General features: G+C 43.4%; 1 protein-coding gene across 1 annotated transcript; it reads right to left on the bottom strand.

Moving 5' to 3' along the window:
* Positions 1–9,426: 9,426 nt before the first annotated feature.
* LOC120987261 (protein kinase C delta type-like) lies at positions 9,427–11,382 on the bottom strand. The gene is made up of 3 exons (XM_040415849.1): positions 11,345–11,382; positions 10,625–10,826; positions 9,427–9,624 (listed from the first exon to the last, which is right to left on the bottom strand). Exons 1-3 carry the CDS (start codon positions 11,374–11,376, stop codon positions 9,427–9,429), a joined length of 432 nt encoding a protein of 143 aa, XP_040271783.1. The 5' UTR covers positions 11,377–11,382.
* Positions 11,383–11,842: the final 460 nt, after the last annotated feature.

The following is an 11,842-nucleotide window of genomic DNA, read 5'->3' as shown; positions in this document are numbered from 1 at the left end:
TGGATTTTCCCCAGCAGTAGGATCAGGTAATGATACCATTGGTATTTCTGCTGGAATTGGAGTGCATGTAGATGTGGATGCTACATCTGGAGGAGCAGAACTACTGGCTGACGTTGCACCTGGATTGAGCCAAGATGTTAGTTTTGGAAGTTTGCACATTTTCTCTTTCTCCTCTGCAGCCTTTTTCCTCTTCTGTGCTCCACTCAAAACATTACGTTTCATTTCTGCACTAAAGGTTATTTTCACCAACACGTAATAAACTTTATTTTTCCTCACCTTTTTTACACTTCCTCGAACGAGTGGCAACTCTAAGATTGCTATATAAGGGGGACACATAAGATATTACAGTCAAAACTTGAGGGGCACTAATAACTTAAAGTGGATGTAAACCCAAACATTTTTTTTTTTTGTGATGTCACAATGTAGAGTACCCAGGCAGTACACACGCCACTCCAACATTAATACCCACCAGCACCAGCAGTACCCACACCAGCATTACCCACCAGCACCAGAGTGTGTGTACATTTATATATATATCTATATTTATTTCGTTTTTTTAGTTGTATGATTAAAGTGGATGTAAACCCCCAAGTATGCAGTATAGCACCCTATAGTATACAGCACCACACAGTATGCAGTATAGCACCCTATAGTATACAGCACCACACAGTATGCAGTATAGCACCCTATAGTATACAGCACCACACAGTATGCAGTATAGCACCCTATAGTATACAGCACCACACAGTATGCAGTATAGCACCCTATAGTATACAGCACCACACAGTATGCAGTATAGCACCCTATAGTATACAGCACCACACAGTATGCAGTATAGCACCCTATAGTATACAGCACCACACAGTATGCAGTATAGCACCCTATAGTATACAGCACCACACAGTATGCAGTTTAGCACCCCACACTATACAGTACCCCACAGTATATAGTAGAGCAGTATAGACCCCCACACTATACAGCACCTCACTGTATACAGCACCCCAAACTATACACGATACAGCCCCCCACACTATACAGTACAGCACTCTACACTATACCGCACCCACAGTATACAGCCCCCCACACTATACAGTACAGCAGTATAGCACTCCCCCCACTATACAGCCCCCCCCCCCCCCCACACTATACAGGCCCCCCACACTATACAGGCCCCCCACACTATACAGCCCACCACACAGTATACAGGCCACCCCCCCCCCACACACACAGTATACAGCCCACCACACAATATACAGCCCATTACACAATATATAGCCCACCACACAATATACAGCCCACCACACAGTATACAGGCCCCCACACAGTATACAGCCCCCCACACAGTACACAGCACCCCACTATACAGTAGTTTACAGTATATTAAAATAACAACCCCATGTCACCTTTTTCTGATGTAATCTTTACACAGAAAAGCTCCACAGTTAACTTCTGCAACACTCCTGATAGGACCTGTGATGACTTCATAGCCATGTGACCAGTAATTGCTAGGTTACTGGTCACATGGTAATGATGTCATTAAGGTCCTAGATCAAAACTCATTAAGGTCCTAGAATTAAGATCATTAACACAGTACGATCATGATGCCTGTGTAGCCGACAGCCTGACACCCGGGGCAGTAGCTAGCAGGGCTCAAGAGGCAGCTGCCTTGGGCCCCCCCAGGAGCAACTGGGCCCAGGGCAGCTGCCCCTTTTGCCCCTTGGTAAAGACGGCCCTGGCGGCAACGCTGCTAAATGACGGTTGGGAAGTTGGCTGGTGGGTTCACTGGGCAGGCGGGCCCCCAGGCAAGTGGGGCCCCCGGGCAACTGCCCAGCGTGCCCATTCGAAAAGACGGCCCTGGGCACAGGGAGAGAGCTACCCCCAGCACCTATTCAAGTGCCCCAGCCTTCCCCTAACCTATATCTATTACCAATCTCATAAGTGCCCGTGTGGAATCTGTACTATCTATACGGCATCAAACTCACCTATTCACGGTGGTAGCTGCGCGGCATCTTGTCCTCAATTTCCTAAGGTCACCCAGATATCACAGGGTGATTTATTATCTTTTAGATAGAATTATTAAAATCTATATTTTAAAAAGGGTCCAATACTCTAAGATAATACTAAATCAGATACACTCCTCAACACTAAAATTGAAACACCAAGAGGGACAAGCCTTAAAGTTATGGAAATCGAGGAAGTAGCAGGAATATGTTCTCTGGCCCGTGATGAGAACATAGTCCTACCACTTTACACATCACTAGTCAGACCACACATGGAGGACTGTGTACAGTTCTGGGCTCCAGTGAACAAGGCAGACATAGCAGAGCTGGAGAGGGTTCAGAGGAGGGAAACTAAAGTAATAACTGCAATGGGGCAACTACAGTACCCTGAAAGATTATCAAAATTAGGGTTATTCACGTTAGAAAACAGACGACTGAGGGGAGATCTAATTACTATGTATAAATATATCAGGGGTCAGTACAGAGATCTCTCCCATCATCTATTTATCCCCAGGACTGTGACTGTGACCAGGGGACATCCTCTGCGTCTGGAGGAAAGAAGGTTTGTACACAAACATAGAAGAGGATTCTTTACGGTAAGAGCAGTGAGACTATGGAACTCTCTGCCTGAGGAGGTGGTGATGGTGAGTACAATAAAGGAATTCAAGAGGGGCCTGGATGTATTTCTGGAGTGTAATAATATTACAGGCTATGGCTACTAGAGAGGGGTCGCTGATCCAGGGAGTTCGTCTGATTGCCTGATTGGAGTCAAGAAGGAATTTTTTATTCCCCTAAAGTGAGGAAAATTGGCTTCTACCTCACAGGTTTTTTTGCCTTCCTCTGGAACAACTTGTCTTTTTTCGGCCTTATGTACTATGTTACTAAGTAGCAGGAGTTGCTAAGATTGGCAAATTATTGATTTTTCTAGCACCTAGCTCCAATCTATGACATGTAGGGGAAGGGCATAAAAGCCAGATTTAGAGCAAAGTTTTTTTAGCCCCATGAAACCTCAAAAGTCATGTGAGATGATTGTGCGTTGTCTCCTATTCGTTGACATGCCAGTTAGGGACAGAATCTTTTGAACTGAGAGACTTTGGTTTATCACTCTGGCAGATCACTACACGCCTAGACTGTTCAACATTGTGTGTCCTGTGGTTGGGCGAATAACTTTGAACTGGAATGACAGCAAGAGGTGCACAGAGGCGAACTACTGCACGGACGGATTGTCTTAAACAAAAAAGGCATGTAGTGATCCATTCTGTAATGCCAGTGCAATTGGACATCACATCCCAAGCCTAGGGTGGCAAACAGTGTCTGCACAAACCATCAGAAGACGTTTGCACGACATTGGGCTTGGAGCCAGACGTCCAGCTACAGGTGTTCCATCTTGCTACGCCCTCAAATGCTAGCATGGTGCACAAGAAGATGGCAATGGAGGCTGAAATGGAGGTCTATCCTCTTCATTAATGAGTCCCACTTTTGTCTTGGAGGCAACAACAGCCTCTGGAAACCATGTGGACAATGCCATGAAGAGGCCTTCACAAAGGAACATCACACCAGTCCCACTGGTGATAATGATGTGGGGTGGCATAATGTATGGTAGCGGAACCCTCTAGTCTTCATTTCGGATACACCAACAGCTCAGTGTCACATAGATTTGGGTGTAGAACCAGTGGTGCGGCCATTTCTCCAAAGTGCCCCATGGGCTGTTTTTTGACAGGACAACACCAGGCCAAATGTTGCTCATGTAGCAAATTCTCAGAGAGGATCCAAGCAAATTCTGGGTGGGATTTATGTAATCCACACCCAGAAGTAGCCATTCTGGACCTTGTTTGGGGTGTGTCTGTGCATAATGCCCCAAATCAAAACAAATGTTGGTAAGAATGCTTTTTATCAAAGTGTTACTATAAAAAGTTCCTGCATCACTACAGTGTGTTCTAGATACCGGCTCTGATATTCACTCTCCATGTTTTGTAGAAGAATTGATGGTTTTATCTTCTCTTCCACTGTGTTCTTGTATCTCCATTATGAAGAGAGACAATTCTGTATAAATGTGACCTGGTTACTAACATCCTAGGTACATTATAAGGTGAATGTGAATGTGGCCCCTGCTGTGATCTGTAATAGTGATTATATTCATTCTTTACAGAAATCCTCAAATCCTACAGGTATTAAGTTTTTATCTTCTATACTGATGTCCTCAGTTAAAAAATTGCTGAATACAGATGAATATTGGATATTAACCACCTAACAGTTTTGCCTGAGCTCACTTCGGGCTTTGGAAAATGCACTTGAAGGGGTTGTCCAGCCATTATTATTGATGACTTATCATCAGGATAGGTCATCAATATCTGATCTGCACCTGGCACCCCCGCCCATCAGCTGTTAGAAGAGCAGGCGGCGCTCCATGTGAGTGCTGCTTCCTCTTCATTACACTGCACTTTGTCCAGTGTAATACAAGTACCCACTTCATTCAAGTGCTTATAATTACACTGCGCCACTGCTACAGGGGAAACAAGACATAGTGTGATGACGAGGATTGGCGGGGGAGCCCGGTGTCGGACCCCGCCGATCAGATATTGATGACCTATCCTGAAGATAGGTCATCAATATTAACTGCTGGACAACAACTTTAAATGTTCTGCCCCAGCACAGCTTGAGCAAAACGAGAAAGAGGAGGGAGGACTTCTTTAACTGCTGATATCTCTGGATTGTTAGCAGCTGGGCCTGGTCTTGTTTGAAAGCTGGCATTCAAGACTAGAATAACAACATTAGCACAACATCAGCAGGAGATGTCGCTGTTAGAAATACAGCCAAGAATAAACTCTGTAAAACCTGCTTTTACTTTCACTTTCAGAGGCATTCACCGAATCCTTATTTCTAACAGCGATATCTTCCCATGTAGTAAAGAAAATGCAGTGGTTCTGGTATTTTTTGAAAGTTTAGAATGCCAACTTTCAAACAATACAAATGACAAATATCTCTAGCTGCGACCAAATCAGAGAAATGAGCAGCTAAAGCATTCTGGAGGAGGAGGGGGCAGTTGGGGAGCTGATAGCATGCAGGAGTAAAAATAAATAAATATATATATATATAGAAATTTGGCATTATTATCATTTTACTGAATTAAATAATAAAATTAACCCCTTAGTGACCAGCCTGTTTTGGGACTTACTGACCAAGCGTTTTTCTTCCTTTTTTCATTGTCGCGTTCCAAGAGCTATAACTTTTTTTATATTTTCGTCTATATAGCTTTATGAGGGCTTGTTTTTTGCAGGACAAGTTGCAGTTTTTAATGGCGCCATTTTTGGGTACACATAACTTTCTGATTAACTTTTATTAACTCTTTCTGGGAGGGAGAAAAACAGCAATACTGCCACTGGGTTTTTACATTATAAATTTTACGGCATTAATTTTTTGGTATAAATAACATAATATCTTTATTCTCTGGGTCAGTACAATTACAGTGATACCAAATACATATAGTTTTTTTTTACACTTTACTACTTTTCCGCAAACAAAATCATAAAAAAAATATATATGTTTTTGCATTGCCGCTTCCCAAGACCCATAAGTCTTTTATTTTTCTTTCTATGGAGTTGTGTGAGGACTTGATTTTTGCGGACGACTTGTATTTTTCACTGATATAATTTTAGAGTAAATGGCGCTTTTTGATTGCTTGTTATTACGTTTTTTCGGTGGCAACTAAGAATAAATAAGCATTTCTGTCATTTTTTTTTCTTTTACGGCGTTTACCGTAGGGGATAATTTACATGATATTTATGTAGTCCGGGTAGTTACGGACACGGCAATACCAAACATATTGGGAAATTTTTTTTTTGCAATTTTTTTCATTGAAAAGCGTATTTTCAATAGAAAAAAAAGCGTGATTTTTTTAATTGAATAAATGATAACAGACAGCTTCTTGATTACTTTTAAAATGCAATGCACTATCCCTATAGTGCATTGCATTTTAATGGCAATGCTATTCTAACATTGACCAGCAGGCTGCGCCAGAGAGGCGCAGCCTTCTGGAAATTACTAAAGGCTGGTCTAGGGTCTACATCAGACCCCAGGCAGCCTTCACACACATCGGCACCCCGCAATCGTATTTTCGGGGTGCCAATAGGAGACAGAGGGAGTTTGCTCCCTCTTACAGCAATTTACATGCGGCGGGGGCCATTACCCGCGGCATGTAAAGTGTTAAACACCTGGGCTGTTAGAGCAGGGCTGCTGCTTTCATGTGCAGCGTTCACCCGTGCAGCGCTTAGACTGGGCCGCCGTAAAAAAAAGCGGCGGCCCAGCCTAAGGCCCCGTAGTTACCGCCATAAAAACATGTATGGGTGGTCACTAAGGGGTTAAAAGTTATGACTTCTGGAACACAAAGGGGGAAATGTTACTGGTCCTTAAGATTAAATTAATTATGTCACTAAGGGACGAAAAATGAAATTGTGTCCCAATTCAGACACATAATAAAAATCTCAAATAAGAAAGTTACATTTTTGGGAGGGTTTTTTCCATTTTAATGTGACTGTTAGGAGGTTAATCTTCTTTACCATGAACTCGTATGTTCTCTTTTTACTTACAGAAAGTAGAGCAGAAACTTAATATGTAATGATATGAGGAGACCAGTGAAATACAGCCCTGAGCAGCACATGGCTCGTCAGTGGAAATAAAACCAGGCACACAACGATATAGGGGGGAATAGAGAATTTTATTTTATTTATAATTTTATTAATGATGGGACAGATGATTTGGTGTAAATACCAAATCAAAGTCAAGGATATGTTAGATCCATTGACTTTTATTGATTCAGGGGAAGGCGAAAAAACCCCCTGTAGGGGGAAAAATTCCTTCCCGACTCCGCTTAGGGCAGTCAGACTATTTCCCTGGATCAGACATTATTAATCCAGAGGAAGGCGAAAAAACCTCACTGAGCCTCAGCCATCAGCTTCACATGAGGGAAAATTCCTTCCCGACTCCACGCATGGCAGTCAGATTAGTCCCTGAATCAATTACTAAATAATCTGTCCACAAAAGGTGGTCCGAATTGTACTTTTGATTAGGGGAATGGCTGAATTGGGGGAAGGGCAACTGTGTTGATCCACAGGAAGGTGAGAAAAAACCCCTTTATGACATTTGCCAATCTGTCCTGATCTAAGGGGAAAAACACTCCTTCCTGACTGCAAATATGGCAGTGGGGATATAGTCCCTGGATCAAATGCCCGTACACATACTCACAGTCATCCAGCGTTGATCTGTGAGATCCAGGACAAGTGTCCTCTCTCATCAAGTGTCTTCTAGATGTTCTTTTTCTTCAGCCCAGTGCCAATCGCAGGTCCTGTTGTCATAGTTCTTCATGGTCTTCACACTGTAGGATATATGACAGGATAAATCAGTACAGATACCACAAGATGTGGTATAATATATAAAGACTGAGTGCTCATGTGAAGATGAGGGATTGTACACAACCATTTAAGGCACCAGGCACATGATTATATTTTTGGTCCACATCTGAATGTATTTTTTGCAGATCACAGGCGGATCCAATCCTTATGGGGCCACAAAAAATGCAGACAGCACGTGGATGTCATCCGTCTGTCCGCATCCATGCAGCCGTATGTAACCCTGCAAAAAATACAATAGAACATATCCTATTCTTCTCCGATTTGTGGATAAGAATAGTCATTTTTACAATATGGCGGGACATACGGAACGGGAAAATGCCTGATGCACATGGCTGGTATCCATGTTTTGTGGACCGCAAAACACATTCGGTCGTGTACATGAAGCCTAATGGTCAGAAAACTGAAGCTACACATTTGGGGCACCTTCAATCTTGAATCATTAGGAAATTGATACAGCTGTATAGGAACACCACTTATTTCCAGCTATATACCTGGGTCTGTTCTTCTGTCCGTCTCCAGGAGCTCAGGAGGACATATTGCTCTGATGACATTAGAGCAGGTGGAGGGTTTACCGGGTGACAAATGAAAACCCTCTGAAAATGGCCTGATGTTTAGATGGTAAAGGTCCCTTCTTGGCCGCTGCTGCCTCCATTGTGCCCAGGTTGAATTGCCTGGCACAGCGTTGAGGTGTAGATGGCTAAAAGCAAATAAATAGATGAAAATGAGGATATGATCATCACAAGCGGTCACAGACCTGATATAAAACTTCTGGTGGTAGTATTTTCACATATAATATGATCACCTTATGTACTCATCCTCCACCATAATAAGATATAGTCTTTCTGGAGGAGTATAAAGCATCTTACATGCCATCTTACTCATTCAACAACTACCGATGTGGGCGTGGTTTATCGGTTTGGGGGCGTGGTCAGTGAGGTCCGGCTTTCTGAGGTGAAGCCAGTAGCCACCCTATATCAAGCCCCTGACATTGAGAATCCTATACAGTATATAACGTGTATGTAGAGCAGGGAAGAGCTTCTCTTCATGTACTTACTACAGGGATGTGTGGTGGGGCCATCCGAAGGGCTTCCACAGAGACCCAGTCAATATGCTGGAAGAAATGATGGCCTCGGATGTTCCCGTGGACTCCTAAGCGCTTGGCAGGATGTCTCTGGAGGAGCTGAAAATGAGGAATGTAATTATAACTTAGTGACTATAACGACTAATGAACACAATGACCAATCAGACTCCAGATCTTATATTTGCAGAGGCTAGCTGGGAAATGAAATCTGCAATCTGATTGGCTTCTTACATTTGCAGAGGCTAGCTGGGAAACGAAATCTGCAATCTAATTGGCTTCTTACATTTTCAGAGGCTAGCAGGGAAACGAAATCTGCAATCTGATTGGCTTCTTACATTTTCAGAGGCTAGCTGGGAAATTAAATCTGCAATCTGATTGGCTTCCCTGGGCGACTTCTCACTTTTCTCTTGTAGTAGTTTTGATACATTTTGCCTAATGTTTATTCTGTCTGAATGCTGGACTCAGGCTGTAGTGTCAGCAATGGGAGATTTTAGAAATCTGTGGCTTCTTGTTACATAAACTCAGAGGGGTGGACTAAGTGTGTAGACATGTCCTCAGTACATTAACTACACGTACCAGGCTCTTACTTTAAAGGGAAACCAATTATCCATTAGGTCAGTAATTCCCAAAAATGTTACCATGGGAGAATAGAAATGATATTTCCTGCTGCTCCTATGTAACCTGGCTCCAGGGCAGTCCTTGGAGCTCTTGGCAGACATTTGTGCTATTGCTGAGTCTGTGCTGGAGAAGTTGTGGCTCCAGCATCCTACTCGGCATCCTCTCTGGTGGAGACCAGTGTTGTCACCTTGTATACTACAGAGGTGCTGGTTGCGTATTGCTATCCTGAGGGGCGACCCCTCCTGAACACTACAGTGGTGAGTATTAGTGAAGGAGATCATGGTGCACTATGGGGCATTGTAGGGGGAGATGTCTCCTATCACAGGTTGTCATGTAACATTGTATACAGTACAGTAGTGTCATGTAGGAACATACTGACCTTTTTAATGATGTCTTTAGCGCCGGAGCGTGCAAACAGTGCAGGTTGGTAAGTGCACTCACTGGTGATAATTTCATTTAAGATGACACCAAATGAATACCAGTCCACTCCGACGCCATACTCCTCCTTAGCCAGCATCTGCCAGAAAGGAGAGAAGAGTGACTACACGGCTTATACTATAAACCCGCACTGTAGGTGCTCCGGCTGTGGCCATTGCTGGCATAGCGTAGTATTGGGTCACACAAGGTGTTTAGCTGAATGAGGACAAGATGTTCTGCCTCCATCCAGCTGCAGATAAACTGTAACCACAAAGTCATCTGCTGCTGTCGGGGCACCTCATACACTCGGTAGAAAAAAGCATGAAAATAACTATTTGCAATAATACAGAAGTATTGATGTTAAGAGAACACCATAAAAAAACTAAAAAAACATCTCAACGCCAGAATTGCTGTTTTGTTTTTTGTCACAGGGGCATGGTCAGCCACCCATGAATAATTTATCTTTATTTATGACAGTTTTCTGGTACATTTGAAGGCAGAAATGTACGGACGCTCGGAGATGTCGTAGATTTTTGGTTGGCACATGGACTGCAGGAGCAACACAGGAGATATCAAGACCGGCGCAGAAAGTGCGAGTCTTGATAACTCTTCCCCTGTGTCTGTAAAAAGGAATGAGTTAAGATGAGGCATTCATCAATACATAATGATCTGAAGATGAATGATTAATAATAAGAATAATTACCATTATTAAATGGATTTCTGGGTTCAGAATATTCATTATCTTTCTTCAGAATAGGCCATCAGTATCCGATCAGTTGGGGTCTGACTCTCGACATCCCCACCAATCAGCTGTATGAAGGGCCGGGCGCTACCTGCAGGTTATTACAGCCTTGTCCCGTTCACGTCAATGAGAAGAAGCTGCAGCAGCCGGCATCAAGTAGATGGCGTGCAGTAATCAATGAGGTAGAGCTCAGACCATCAATGAGGACCCTTCAAACAGGTGGGGGTGCCAAGAGTCGGACCTCCACCAATGTGATATTAATGGCTGAAGCTGAGAATATGCGACCGATATTCCAAACCTGGAAAACCACTTTAATACAAATGGAATGGTGGAAATGAGGAAACCCCCTTTTTCTCACCTCAGGAGCCACATAGCCCTTTGTCCCAGCATATTCGGTGGCTGTGCGGTCTCCAAGCATGTTGTCAAGTGCGAGACCGAAATCCGTGATCTTAATATGGCCCGTCTCAGCCACCAGGATGTTCTCGGGCTTGAGGTCTCTGTGGATGATTCCCTTCGAATGGAGAAATTGGATGCCACACACGAGCTCAGCGGCATAGAATCTGTCAGAAAAGTAACGAAATGAATATAATGCGAGGATAACACAGAAGACTGTTAGACATTCTTACCAATCAGTAAAATAAGAGGCAAAATATATATCTCATCACTGTCAACTGAGGAGGCAATTTCTTATTGCCAGGGCTGCATGGTGGCTTCACATCCCTCACCCCATTAATCAGCTCAGGTATTGGAGGAAACCAGTTCTAGTCACATTCTAGGACAGGTTGCTTGGGACCATTGACCATTCCCAGTAGAACCCCTTTAATACCTGGGAATGTGACTAAGGCTTCTTCACATCACACGGGGGAGATCTGTTCTCCTGTATGTCTTTTAATATCAGATGGAGGATCAGAGCCCAAGGAAGAGGGGAACATTCCCTAACATTTCTTCAATCCTTCTTTGGTAGAGAAGAAACTAGGGAGCAGATCTCATCAGTGTGATGTACATGAGGCAGGACGCTGTATCTAACATTTCATGGCATCTTCTGACCGTTTAGCTGAGGTTTTGTATCCAGCCTTACCTTGCACTGGGGATGTCAAGCCGCCCCTTCATCCTCAGGAATTGATCGAGGTCCCCGCAGCTCATGTATTCCAGCCCAAGTAGAACAAGCATCTGTGACATAGAAGACGCCATTACTGAACCATCAGATCACATTTACACATTTACTGTACAGAATATAGCAGTGGCTTCTGTAATCCTTGAAGGGATATTCCAGTTTCATTAAGTAATGGTTATTCTTTGTATATAGTGAAAGATTATACAGTTTTATAATCTTTCTGTATCAGATTGTCAGTTATGATCTCTGCTTGCAGTTATTGAATAGGAACCTTCAATGGTTTCCTGTAGCTGCTATAAATCTGTCCTGGTCCTGTGATGGAGACATGGTGGACAACCCTTAGGTCCCATTCGCATGACCACATCCTTTTTTCCAGACCGCAAACTGCGGATTTGCAAAAAACGGACACTGGTCCTTCCACGTGCTTTTGAGTCTGTGCAGCCGTGCCTCAAAAGATAGCAC

Source organism: Bufo bufo, chromosome 1 (genome assembly GCF_905171765.1).
Source record: "Bufo bufo chromosome 1, aBufBuf1.1, whole genome shotgun sequence".
In the NCBI taxonomy this organism is placed as follows: domain Eukaryota; kingdom Metazoa; phylum Chordata; class Amphibia; order Anura; family Bufonidae; genus Bufo; species Bufo bufo.
This window is presented reverse-complemented; position numbering and strand designations above follow the sequence as displayed.